Source organism: Pocillopora damicornis, chromosome 9 (genome assembly GCF_964200805.1).
Source record: "Pocillopora damicornis chromosome 9, jaPocDami1.2, whole genome shotgun sequence".
Taxonomy (NCBI): domain Eukaryota; kingdom Metazoa; phylum Cnidaria; class Anthozoa; order Scleractinia; family Pocilloporidae; genus Pocillopora; species Pocillopora damicornis.
Window position 1 is genome coordinate 13,507,490 of NC_142678.1, and position 15,073 is coordinate 13,522,562.

General features: G+C 36.1%; 1 protein-coding gene across 1 annotated transcript; it reads left to right on the forward strand.

The window, feature by feature from the left end:
• Window positions 1–893: 893 nt before the first annotated feature.
• On the forward strand, window positions 894–7,695 carry LOC149040251 (EGF-like repeat and discoidin I-like domain-containing protein 3; the record flags this gene model as incomplete). Its single annotated transcript, XM_089181538.1, has 4 exons — window positions 894–1,280; window positions 6,423–6,564; window positions 6,857–7,182; window positions 7,501–7,695. Coding segments are annotated over 4 exons (1,050 nt in total), but the record flags the coding sequence as incomplete, so codon positions are not given.
• Between the last annotated feature and the right edge of the window lie 7,378 nt (window positions 7,696–15,073).

Below are 15,073 nucleotides of genomic sequence, written 5' to 3' on the forward strand. Positions count from 1 at the left end.
AATTGTGGAAAGATCGTATTTTTCTTGACTTTTGGATGTGTACTGAACCTGTCATAACAAGTCATGATGTGCTTTAGAATGAAAGTGAATGACAACCAAACTTTAATTTAATGCATGTACTGTAGTTTTTGATCTGTCCTAGTCAGACATGTCACTGAGCTCAACAATAGAGAACAGAAGAAAAAAAAAACCACAGTTTTAGTTGAAAAATAATTTGCCTAAGCAATGTTCTATATCCAAGTAATAATGATTATAAATATGGATGTTACAAATAGAAGTTAAATTAAACATTTTGAGAGTTTAAGGGTTAACATTACATGTACAGATGGTACAATTAAACTTTAATGCTGTCTGCTACATATAATTATGGTTAATACAGTTTTCAACATGTTGATCTGGAAAGTAACCTGATCTACAATTGGAATTGATGATGTTTGGTGCTCAGAAAATGGTCAGGACTAAAGGTATACTGCAGACTGCAGATAGATCAAACAAGTTTTCAAAATAATGAAAGCATTCAAGATTATTATTAATAACATCACTGTGCTTGAGAAGGAAAATTTGCACTTTAAATCACCTATTTGAACTGATTCATAAACACGAAACAATGGGCTAATGTTTGAGAAGAAATTTCTTTTACATTTTCCATTGCAGTCTAGTTAAAAATTATTCTTACAAACTAAGCATACCATTTTAAATTTAAAGATGCCAAAGGCACTATTAATCAATGAAATCAATGATTGTTTATTTTTGATGTAATCTTGCAGAAAAGGAGAAAACCCACAACACAGCTTGATATGCATGCTTAATAAATTGTTGTAAACAAATTTACCCTTGCCACTGAAGTCAAGAAATACAATTCTATTAAAGCAGCAACTGCAGGGCTATGAATAATTTTATTCCTCTTACATTCCCAACAATATGTGTTTATTCATTTATTTTTGTCGTGTAAAGAATGTTCAAGTACTCTTGGTATGGAGAATGGCCGCATCAAAGATGCTCAAATCACTGCATCTTCACAGTGGGATGGAAATCATGCAGCAATCCAGGGAAGATTGAACTTCAAGGCTGGTGGAGGCAAGCAAGGAGGATGGTCAGCTGGGAAGAATAATGGAAATCAATGGATACAGGTGGCTCTTGGCAGTTACACCAAATTAACAAGTCTAGCAACACAGGGAAGGAATGCTCACAGCCAGTGGGTAACGGCATACAAGCTGCAGTACAGTGAAGATGGAGTGAAATTTTACTACTATAAAGTATCAGGACAGAGTTCACCTAAGGTATGTCTACTGCCATGTGTCACCTACTGAATGATTTTCAGGTGTATCCTTTTGGTATGTGTAGAAAATGAACCTTTAAATGAAGGAAAATCTGTTGAAGTTCATGCCGTTTCCTTTGAAAATGGCTTGGGTCACAAGGAGAATATTAAATAGGCTGTCTTTTCATAAATAATACTGGATGCAGTCTTGTATAACATTCTTGAGGGTGCTTCGTTTACAGACTTTATTTCATCTAGTTTAAAATTACTGATGATCCTTGTAATCTGATTGGCTCTCATTGGTGCAATTAATTCATGTGCTTTAAATCACATATTTTCCCTGCTAATAAGGAAGCCTTACCAAGACACAACAACCAATCAGATTTCAAGACTTGTTTACAAAGAAAGCAATCAAATTGCAAGAAAATGAAAAACAACTTTTGTAACCTTCTACAAACCAGCTCACTACTAGATCAATAAAAATATTTGTAGACAAAAATCCTTATCTGAGGGACTGCAATTTCAAACTGGACTAGGTAATTAAGGGGTAATTGAACTTCATGTTGTGCAATTTTTGTCCAATTTCAAATCATGCACCTGATTTCAGACCTAATTTTTTCAAAGACCACAAATTGCACTCACCCTACAGGCTAGTGCAATTTTGTTAGTCTTTAAAAAAATTCACTTGTGCTTATTTATTCCAAATTGCACTCAAAATCATGTGATTACCTAGACAAATTGCACAACACAGAGTTCAATTATCATTATTTTTTAGGCAACTTATAACTGATAATTACTTTCACAACTAAAATTATATTTTGTCGCAGTTAAATCATTATTACATGAATTGAATAATATATTGGCATCAAAGTGATGCCAAAAATGTTGGCATGTAGGTGATTGTGCTGTCTATTCCTAAGCATGAAGAAAAAAGGAAACTTGAAGGAGGAAAGCCTCTTAAATCATGAAACAAATTACCATTTATCTTGTTGTGTGATAGACCAAAAAAAGAAAGAACTTTTTCATGTTGTGTTTCTAATTTGATGGCCTTATGATTGTTAGATGAATGATGGCAATAAAGTTCCCTTATATGCTATTTTTCTGACCTCTAAATTCATACAATCAAGGCTGTGCTCTAAGGAAAATTTCAGGGAGCCCTTCGGGCTCCCAAGCGTTTTAGCTTGGGTGCCCAGGCCTAAAAGATGGTCGCCCAAATCAAAATTTCAGGGAGCCCTTCGGGCTCCCAAACATTTTAGCTGAGGTGCCCGGGCCTCCTAGTTGGTCGCCCAAATTAATAAATCAGTCAGTTAATTATTAACCCTTTCCCGTCCAAGGGTGGCAGTGTGTAATACTACCCCATCTGCCCAAGGCAAGGGAACCAAAATCAACACAAAGTAACACCACTTCAAATTTTAATCAATATATCAGAAACTACTCATTTATTCAAGAAACAATAGAGAGAAACTTTGTTCCTAAGATAATAAACTTTCCATTGCTGCCAAAAATATTTTCTTTTATGCATGCATTCAGCAAATATCAAGAGCTCAAATTAAGTGAATAGAAATCTCAACAAAAACCATCCATGTTGCTCATGAACTCACAGAAAATTGTTACATTTCAGGACAAACTACATCTAACTAATCTATTGAATGAAGAAAATAAGTGATAAAGAATTATTAATGCTATTTTGGACCGACTCGGTGGTCAATTCTTCAAAAAATCATTACAAAAAATCAAATTTTTACAAGCTCGAGTTTTCGAATTTCGCGCCAATGAAGCCGTTCGACGAATCTGCACACTCCCACACTTTGATTCCCCTCTTTACCGGTTTTAAGGGCATGTACTGTTAAAGGGAAAGTCTTCCTTTAAAAGGAATCATTGCCTCGTCGATCGAAACATTTTTCGACGGCCTGTATTCGCTTTTAATAGCCTCTACAACAGAATCGAGAAGAGGTCGCACTTTGAACAATTTGTCGTGGTTTGCGTGCCCACGTGGCAATTCTCTTCTCTTATCGTTTAGATGAAGATATTGCGATATTTTGGCAAAACGATTCCTCGGAAAAATCTTTTGCACTTCTGGGACTCCGAGAAGCTGATTTCTGGACCAGTATGAGTATACTTCGGGCAATTGTTTAATCCCAAACAGGATATTCAGTGCGAAGAATGCCTTCACTTCTTCGGCGTCGGTTTCACGCCAAGCAGGGTCCGGTTTTGTTTCCATCGCTTGCCGCGCATAACGATTCGTTTCCTCTGCAATTCTGTCAAAATTGCTGTCCTTAAACATTAGGTTAAAAAAGTTTATGGTCGAATAACCTCGAACGTCCCTGACCAGGCCGGTATTCGCGACGAACGGATTCACAACAACTGGACCAGGATCGTCGTTCCACTCTTGTTCGTCTTCTTCGCCACTTTCCTGATCGCTAAGATCGAGATCTGACAAATCCTCCGTGTCAACTGACGAAACAGAAATGTCAGATTCTGACTCGGGATAATTTCTTTCAAACCCCGGTTCAATAGTGAAGCCAATGAACTCTTCTTCCTCGCTATCTGAATCAAAAAGCGCCGCCATTTTAAAACTTCACAAACAAATTTCGACTCGCAATTTCTCAATAAATTCATATGAACACCACCCCTGAAAGTTGGCTTGAACTGAGCTTTTACTCTAACCCTATTGGTTAAAATACAATAGGCTAGAAGAAACAATAAAAATAAGCATTTTTTATTGGTTAGAATTGGCTACTATGTAAAGTGCCATATGGCACGCTTGGGAATTTGAGGGGTGGTACACGCGTGTGCCATATGGCACGGTCGGACGGGAAAGGGTTAAAAATTAAACAAACTGTTTTCGTAACGAGTCAAATAGAACCGATGTGCATTTATTTATTGTTTTTATGTTCATGAAACATCGTATCCTTTGACCTCCTGAAAACCTATCATCACTTATAGTCAAATAATTATTTAATTCACACTTACAGAAGCAGTGCAAAACTATTTTTTGAAAAATGAATAGTATACATATACCAAAGATAATCTGATAAACCTAAAACTGTCTCATTGAAGTTCAATTCAAAGCATTATGTAAGCTTAGCAAAACACTATTACGTTTGAACTCTGTATACTTAATTCTTTAGAAATTCTAATTTTGTGGATTCGGTCGATTTTATTTTTAGTGCGTGATACGTAATAACTTGTCACGACACCAAGGACAATGCGGGACTTATAGAGTTTATATCCGTTTCTAAAACAATCATAAAAAAAACGTATCTTTTCTTTTTTATACATCGTGTTTTACTGGAAAAACAATCTTTAGTTATTTTTTTGCCTCGCAGACACGGCAGTAAAAAGCCGGCTAAAATATTAAATTAGCATAGAAGAGCGACTCCCGTGTTTATTCAGCGATTTATTAATCGCCGACCGTACTTTACGCCTATCAGAGCAGAAGTAACAACTTCTTTTGAAAAACTAGCTGATGAGCCATCCCAATTTAAAGGAAAAATTTTAATGCTGTTGGAAAAGCCGTTAAAATCGAAAACTGTGCAGCTAGTCAAGTTCAAAGTCAAGGATTATGCTACATGTGAATTCACGTGGAACGACCTTTGAACATCAACGCGCGCCCGATGGAACAACATTTTCTTTTAAAAGAACGACTCCCGTGTTCATTTAGCGATTTATTAATCGTCGACCGTACTTTACGCCTGTCAGAGCAGAAGTAACAATTGCTTTTCAAAAACTAACTAACGAGCCATCCTAATTTAAAGGAAAAATTATAATACTATTTGGAAAAGCGGTTAAAATCGAAAACTGTGCAGCTTGTCACGATCAAAGTCGATGATTATGTTACACGTAAATTCACGTGGAACGACCTTTGATTATCAACGCGCGCCCGATTGAACAACATTTTCTTTTTTTTTTTTTTTTGACTGTAAATCAAGAAACCAACACCAGCCAGTCGCCCGGCCGGGCGACCAAGAAAATATTTTCAGTCGCCCGAGGCCAAATGTTAGTCGCCTCAGGCGACCGGGCGCCGTTAGAGCACAGCCTTGTACAATCCAGAGTTGATTTTAATTAGTGACTATCACTCAGAATTGTTTGTCTATTCTCAAGCGAGTTTACAATGTAACCTCAGATTAGTGCTGAGTGTGCTTTATTATGTCATTGCAGGCCAAAAATTCAGCTGGCCATCACTGCTTTTTCATCCAGTGAACTTTACAAGCAGCTTGCACTTAGCAATAACCTTTTGATTGATTATCTTTTCTTTGGTGTTTTTCTCTCCTTCAAAGTCCCACATGACACCCCAACCTTCTGGCTAATGGATTGCAAGTAACCATGACTGGGTATTAATGAAAGACCCAGCGCTTTAACTATATCATCCTTCAAATAATTATTACTAGTGTGCACTCAGTGGTTTAAATCTCCAGAAGATAGAAAGGGAATTTTTTTTGCTCTCCTTGTGTTGGAAAAGTCTTTAACCTTTAAACCCCTAAGAGTGACTGGCATCTAATTTCTCCTTACAATATCAGTTCTGGATCACACACTAAGGTCATGGGAATAAAAGAAATGATCGCCAAGTAAACTAGCTTGTGATTGTTAGACAAATTCTCCTTGTCAGAACCTTAGGAAAAGTATAGCAAACAGTATGGAGAATATGCATACTGATTTGTTAGGATGTTAATTAGGGATTAAATTAATATATCTTAATAACTATATATCTATATATATATATATATTTGCTTTGTTTAAGCAACACTCAATTAGACAGAATACCTTAGGTGAACAGAGTTCACGTAAGGTGAATGTAGAGGCAGTTACTTGGTGTAAAACTGTTAAAAACAAATCCTTATATCTGCGCAGTATAGAGGTGACAGTTATAATATGTTGCAAGTATTTCTTAATTAACAGGTAATTTACCCCTTTATTCATTTCTTAATTAAGTCATCTGCAAATACCAAGGGGCTAAGCCTCTGATCATGCATTCTACTATGGAAAAAGCTAATTATGCCACATATCTAGCCTGACATTAAAAATTGGAGTTCCTTGACTTTCTCTTGCACATTTACAACAAGTGCAATCAACATGTTACAATTTTAAATGTAAGTTGAAACTGACATTAAATATGGCATGACTGTGGTAACTGATTATTAATTTTACTTGCATGTATTTGTAGGTATTCAAAGGAAATAAAGACAGAGACAGCATTGTTTATCACCAGTTAAACCCACCCATCAAAGCTCGCTACATCAAACTTCGACCAACAGCATGGTATGGTCATATATCACTAAGGATGGAGCTGTATGGTTGCTCAACAGGTATGATTAAACATTGTCTTACATGAACTTATTTGGCACTGAAAAATGGAAGGTTGAAACACATGTTTTGATTATAACCAGTATAATGCTGAAATATGGATATGGCAAGAATCTCTAAATTGTTAGATACTACGTTATGACATACAAAAAAAATTTCTGCTTGATCCAAATTTTGTGTTACTTTTAAATTTTCAATAGAACTGTATGTACCTACCCTCAAACATACCTACATACCTCAGTACATAAACACATACACATAAACTGTTCTTTTACCTTCTTTATTTCTGTAAAGAATGTTCGGCACCTCTTGGTTTGGAGAGTGGACTCATTAAAGATGCTCAGGTCACTGCATCTTCAGAATGGGATAGAAATCATGCAGCAATCCAGGGAAGATTGAACTTCAAGGCTGGTGGAGGCAAGCAAGGAGGATGGTCAGCTGGGAAGAATAATGGAAATCAATGGATACAGGTGGCTCTTGGCAGTTACACCAAATTAACAAGTATAGCAACACAGGGAAGGAATGCTCACAGCCAGTGGGTAACAGCATACAAGCTGCAGTACAGTGAAGATGGAGTGACCTTCTACTACTACAAAGTACCGGGACAGAGTTCACCTAAGGTAAATGTAGAAGCAGTAACTTGGTTTAACACTTTCAAAACATATCCTTATGTCTGCACAGTATAAACTGAGGTAACAGTTATAATATGTTACAAGTATTTCTTAATTAAGTCATCTGCAAATACAAAGGGGCTAAGCCCCTGATCATGCATTCTACTATGGAAAAAGTTAATTATGCCACATATCTAGCCTTTGACTTTCTCTTGCATATTTACAAGTGCAATCAACATGTTATAATTTTAAATGTAAGTTTCAACTACCTTTAAAATGGCATGACTGTGGTAACTGATTATTAATTTTACTTGCATGTATTTGTAGGTATTCAAAGGAAATAAAGACAGAGACAGCATTGTTTATCACCAGTTAAACCCACCCATCAAAGCTCGCTACATCAAACTTCGACCAACAGCATGGTATGGTCATATATCACTAAGGATGGAGCTGTATGGTTGCTCAGCAGGTATGATTGTTGTCTCACATGAACTTATTTGGCACTTAAAAATGGAAGGGTGAACACATGTTTTGATTATAACTAATATAATGCTGAAACATGGATATGGCAAGAATCTCTAGATTGTTAGATGCTTCATTATGACATACAAAGAAAATTTTTGCTTGATCCAAATTTTGTGTAACTTTTAAATTTTCAATAGAACTATTATGTACTTACTCTCAAACATACCTACATACCTCAGTACATAAACACATACAAATAAACTTTTCTTTCTCCTTCCTTATTTCTGTAAAGAATGTTCAGCACCTCTTGGTTTGGAGAGTGGACGCATTAAAGACGCTCAAGTCACTGCATCTTCAGAATGGGATAGAAATCATGCAGCAATCCAGGGAAGATTGAACTTCAAGGCTGGTGGAGGCAAGCATGGAGGATGGTCAGCTGGGAAGAATAATGGAAATCAATGGATACAGGTGGCTCTTGGCAGTTACACCAAATTAACAAGTATAGCAACACAGGGAAGAAATGCTCACAGCCAGTGGGTAACAGCATACAAACTGCAGTATAGTGAAGATGGAGTGAACTTTTACTACTATAAAGTACCAGGACAGAGTTCACCTAAGGTAAATGTACAAGCAGTTCCTTGGTTTAAAACTGTTAAAAACATATCTTTATGTCTGCACAGTATAGATTGTTGTTATATAATATGTTGGAAGTATTTCATAGTTAAGTCATCTGCAAATACCAAGGAGCTAAGCCCCTGATCATGCAGTCTACTACATATCTAGCCTGGCATTCAAAATTTGAGTTTCTTGATTATCTCTTGCATATTTACAGCTAGTGCAATCAACATGTTATAATTTTAAATGTAAGTTTAAACTACCTTTAAAATGGCATGACTGTGGTAACTGATTATTAATTTTACTTGCATGTATTTGTAGGTATTCAAAGGAAATAAAGACAGAGACAGCATTGTTTATCACCAGTTAAACCCACCCATCAAAGCTCGCTACATCAAACTTTGACCAACAGCATGGTATGGTCATATATCACTAAGGATGGAGCTGTATGGTTGCTCAGCAGGTATGATTGTTGTCTTATATTAACTTATTTGGCACTGAAAAATGGATGGATGAAACACATGTTTTGATTATAACCAGTATAATGCTGAAATGGATATAACAAGAAACTGTAGATTGTTAGATGCTACATGATGAGGTGTGTAGAACATTTCTGCTTGATCCAAATTGTGTCTAATTTTTTAATTTTTACTGGAACTGTATGTACCTACCCTCAAACATACCTACATACCTCAGTATATAAACACATACACATAGACTGTTCTTTTACCTTCTGTATTTCTGTAAAGAATGTTTGGCACCTCTTGGTTTGGAGAGTGGACGCATTAAAGACGCTCAGGTCACTGCATCTTCAGAATGGGATAGAAATCATGCAGCAATCCAGGGAAGATTGAACTTCAAGGCTGGTGGAGGCAAGCATGGAGGATGGTCAGCTGGGAAGAATAATGGAAATCAATGGATACAGGTGGCTCTTGGCAGTTACACCAAATTAACAAGTATAGCAACACAGGGAAGGAATGCTCACAGCCAGTGGGTAACAGCATACAAACTGCAGTACAGTGAAGATGGAGTGACCTTCTACTACTACAAAGTACCGGGACAGAGTTCACCTAAGGTAAATGTAGAAGCAGTTACTTGGTTTAAAACTGTTAAAAACATATCCTTTTGTCTGCACAGTATAGACTGAGGTAACAGTTATAATATGTTACAAGTATTTCATAATTAAGTCATCTGCAAATGCCAAGGAGCTAAAAAAAATTAATTATGCCACATATCTAGCCTTTGACTTTCTCTTGGATATTTACAACAAGTGCAATCAACATGTTACAATTTTAAATGTAAGTTGAAACTGACATAAAAAATGACATGACTGTGGTAACTGATTATTAATTTTACTTGCATGTATTTGTAGGTATTCAAAGGAAATAAAGACAGAGACAGCATTGTTTATCACCAGTTAAACCCACCCATCAAAGCTCGCTACATCAAACTTCGACCAACAGCATGGTATGGTCATATATCACTAAGGATGGAGCTGTATGGTTGCTCAGTAGGTATGATTGTTGTCTTACATGAACTTATTTGGCACTTAAAAATGGAAGGGTGAAACATGATTGTTTTGATTATAACTAGTATAATGCTGAAACATGGATATGGCAAGAATCTCTAGATTGTTAGATGCTACATTATGACATACATAGAAAATTTCTGCTTGATCCAAATTTTTTGTAACTTTTAAATTTTCAATAGAACTATATGTACCTACCCTCAAACATACCTACATACCTCAGTACATAAACACATACAAATAAACTGTTTTTTTTTCCTTCTTTATTTCTGTAAAGAATGTTTAGCACCTCTTGGTTTGGAAAGTGGACGCATTAAAGACTCTCAAGTCACTGCATCTTCAGAGTGGGATAGAAATCATGCAGCAATCCAGGGAAGATTGAACTTCAAGGCTGGTGGAGGCAAGCAAGGAGGATGGTCAGCTGGGAAGAATAATGGAAATCAATGGATACAGGTGGCTCTTGGCAGTTACACTAAATTAACAAGTATAGCAACGCAGGGAAGGAATGTTCACAGCCAGTGGGTAACAGCATACAAGCTACAGTACAGTGAAGATGGAGTGAAGTTTTACTACTATAAAGTACCAGGACAGAGTTCACCTAAGGTAAATGTAGAAGCAGTTACTTGGTTTAAAACTGTTAAAAACATATCTGTATGTCTGCACAGTATAGACTGAGGTAACAGTTATAATATGTTGGAAGTATTTCATAATTAAGTCATCTGCAAATACCAAGGAGCTAAGCCACTGATCATGCATTCTACTATGGAAAAAGTTAATTATGCCACATATCTAGCCTGGTATTCAAAATTGAAGTTTCTTGATTTTCTCTTGCATATTTACAGCTAGTGCAATCACCATGTTATAATTTTAAATGTAAGTTTAAACTACCTTTTAAAATGGCATGACTGTGGTAACTGATTATTAATTTTACTTGCATGTATTTGTAGGTATTCAAAGGAAATAAAGACAGAGACAGCATTGTTTATCACCAGTTAAACCCACCCATCAAAGCTCGCTACATCAAACTTCTACCAACAGCATGGTATGGTCATATATCACTAAGGATGGAGCTGTATGGTTGCTCAGCAGGTATGATTGTTGTCTTACATGAACTTATTTGGCACTGAAAAATGGATGGATGAAACACATGTTTTGATTAAAAACCAGTATAATGCTGAAATGGATAGAACAAGAAACTGTAGATTGTTAGATACTACATAATGAGGTGTGTAGAACATTTCTGCTTGATCCAAATTTTGTGTAATTTTTTAATTTTTACTAGAACTGTATGTACCTACCCTGAAACATACCTACGTATCTCAGTACATAAACACATACACATAAACTGTTCTTTTACCTTCTTTATTTCTGTAAAGAATGTTCGGCACCTCTTGGTTTGGAGAGTGGACGCATTAAAGATGCTCAGGTCACTGCATCTTCAGAATGGGATAGAAATCATGCAGCAATCCAGGGAAGATTGAACTTCAAGGCTGGTGGAGGCAAGCATGGAGGATGGTCAGCTGGGAAGAATAATGGAAATCAATGGATACAGGTGGCTCTTGGCAGTTACACCAAATTAACAAGTATAGCAACACAGGGAAGGAATGCTCACAGCCAGTGGGTAACAGCATACAAACTGCAGTACAGTGAAGATGGAGTGACCTTCTACTACTACAAAGTACCGGGACAGAGTTCACCTAAGGTAAATGTAGAAGCAGTTATTTGGTTTAAAACTGTTAAAAACATATCCTTATGTCTGCTCAGTATAGAGGTAACAGTTATAATATGTTGCAAGTATTTCTTAATTAAGTCATCTGCAAATACCAAGGGGCTAAGCCCCTGATCATGCATTCTACTATGGAAAAAGTTAATTATGCCACATATCTAGCCTGGCATTCAAAATTGGAGTTTCTCAACTTTCTCTTGCATATTTACAGCTAGTGCAATCAACATGTTATAATTTTAAATGTAAGTTTAAACTACCTTTTTAAAATGGCATGACTGTGGTAACTGATTATTAATTTTACTTGAATGTATTTGTAGGTATTCAAAGGAAATAAAGACAGAGACAGCATTGTTTATCACCAGTTAAACCCACCCATCAAAGCTCACTACATCAAACTTCGACCAACAGCATGGTACGGTCATATATCACTTAGGATGGAGCTGTATGGTTGCTCAGCAGGTAGGATTGTTGTTTTACATGAAAATATTTGGCTCTTAAGAATGGAAGGGTGAAACACATGTTTTGATTATAACCAGTATAATGCTGAAATGGATATAACAAGAAACGGTATATTGTTAGATGCTACATTATGACATACAAAAAAATTTCTCCTTAATCCAAATTTTGTGTAACTTTTAACTTTTTAATAGAACTGTATGTACCTACCCTCAAACATACCTGCATACCTCAGTAAATAAATACATAGGCATAAACTGTTCCTTTACCTTCTGTATTTCTGTAAAGAATGTTCGGCACCTCTTGGTTTGGAGAGTGGACGCATTGAAGATGCTCAGGTCACTGCATCTTCAGAATGGGATAGAAATCATGCAGCAATCCAGGGAAGATTGAATTTCAAGGCTGGTGGAGGCAAGCAAGGAGGATGGTCAGCTGGGAAGAATAATGGAAATCAATGGATACAGGTAGCTCTTGGCAGTTACACCAAATTAACAAGTATAGCAACACAGGGAAGAAATGCTCACAGCCAGTGGGTAACAGCATACAAACTGCAGTACAGTGAAGATGGAGTGAACTTCTACTACTATAAAGTACCAGGACAGAGTTCACCTAAGGTAAATGTAGAAGCAGTTATTTAGTTTAAAACTGTTAAAAACATATCCTTATGTCTGTGCAGTATAGAGATAACAGTTATAATATGTTGCAAGTATTTCTTAATTAAGTCATCTGCAAATACCAAGGAGCTAAGCCCCTGATCATGCATTCTACTATGGAAAAAGTTGATTATGCCACATATCTAGCCTGGCATTCAAAATTGAAGTTTCTTGATTTTCTCTTGCATATTTACAGCTAGTGCAATCAGCATGTTATAATTTTAAATGTATAATGACCCCTTTTATTTAAAATAAATAACAATCCCCACACCAGGGTAGTCCCATCAGAAAGTACAGCTCTGCTATCAAGAGGAGCCCTGGTGAATAGGATCATAAAATAAATCAAATGCATAATGCTAAAGTCAATATAAATAATACTACCAATAATAATAACAGCGGCAAGACTAATAATTTATGTGCTATCTAAATATCGAACAATACTATAAAAATCTATATATATAGAGTGGTATAAAAATCTATAAATACACACAAAACAATAAGAATCTAGTCGAAATAAAATATTATAAAAAATTCTAATTAACTTGAATATTATAAACAACTCATCTATGATAATAAAAAGATTTCTTGGCTGTTTCAGTTCTAACGCAAGGCAAATGAAGTAAATTTCTCTGTCTTGTTCTGGTATTATTAAAATTGAAATATTGCTTAAAAAATTGAGGACAGTTACCAGAAATGCATTTATTAACTAATTTAAAAGTATGTTCGTCTCTTCTCGACTGTAACTCAGGCCATTTAAGATCTATTAAAGCTTTGTCACTATCCATAGATATTGAAACAATTTTGGATGCCCTTCTTTGAAAATTATCCAGCAGTCTGGCATTGCCCACTCCACAACAGTTCCATACAGTGTTGCCATAGTCAAAAATTGGACAGATAAATGATAGATATAAATTGTTGGCAGCATGACAAGTTAAATCTCTTCATAATAGAGATAGCATACCTAATCTTTTCTTAGCTTTAGATAAAATGTGCTGAATGTGGGGAGCCCAAGAAATAGTCTCATCAAATATAATACCAAGATAAGTGAATATGTTTACCCGTTTTAAACTTTGTCCATGAAAAGTAATATCAAAGTCTTAATGTTTGGACAGTTTAGAATGAATTCCAAATAGCATGGCTTCAGTCTTGGTAGTATTTAGAAACAAGCTGTTCACTTGAAGCCATTCACCCATTGTATTCAGGCCCTCATTCAGACTGTCTTCGATGACTTTAGAGTTATATCCAGCACAAAACAGAACGTATCATCTGCGTACATAAGCATATTACAAATCTTAATGCAGAGGGGCAAATCGTTGATAAGAATAACAAAGAGTAGAGAGTCTAATATGGAACATTGTGGAACACCAGATGTTATGTGTAGAGAATCAGACGAGGCACCACCAATGCCAACAACTTGGGTGTGGCCAGACAGATAATTTTCAAACCAGTTTCGCTCTTTGCCTTTGATTCCAAGAAAGTGCAGTTTTCTCAACAAAATAGAATGATCTATTGTATCAAATGCCTTACGCAAGTCCATAAAAACTGCTCCCATCATAAAACCCTGATCAATATTTTGCTGGATTGTGTCCACGAAGGACAGAGCTGCAAATGTTGTTGAGTGTTGTTTGCAAAATCCACATTGGAATGGGCTAAGTAGATGGTTTTCTTGTAAATAACTTACCAGTTGAGTATGCACCACTCATTCAAGTAACTCTGATATTGCAGGTAAGATAGATATGGGGTGATAATTGTCAACATTGTCTTTCCTCCCTTTCTTAAATAATGGAATAACATAAGCAGCTTTCCAGTCGTCTGGAACTTTGCTCTGAGACTGACAGTGAAGCATTAATTATTGCTGTAATAGGTTTAGTGACTATTGCAGAAGTGTCCTTTAGAAGTCTTGGTGGAATATTATCTAAGCCCACAGCTTTGCCTGATTTAAGTGGTTGGATTTCAGACAGAACAGTAGATTGAGAAATATTTGTAAACAGAAAAGTAGAGTTTGTAGCTTTTGTTAAAGATATACTTGACGAGAGGTTCGATGCAGCATTTATAAATGATTTGCAAAGGTTGATAGCTGTATTTACAAAGACATTGTTGAAAGAATTTGCAATTGAGCTTTTTTCAGTTATTACTTGACCATCAACTTTTGAGTTTTGGTGATGGTTCTTTGCTTTCGGAGAGCAGGATTTTCTTAACTGTTCACCAGAATGAGTTGGGATCGCCAGCATTCTCGTTGATCAGCCTTCGATTGTAGTTTTCCTTTTCCTTTCTGATTAAATTGGTAACTCAATTTCTTTGTAAGTGGTATCTTTTCAGTCTGAGGGAAGTCCTGTGGTGTGAGCTTTTTTCTGTAAATAATCCCTTTGTCTCATTTGACGTTTGATAGAAGTATTGAGCCAAGGAAATAATTGTTTAAGCCCTTAACGCGTTTTACAATAGTGGGGTGTGACGTTC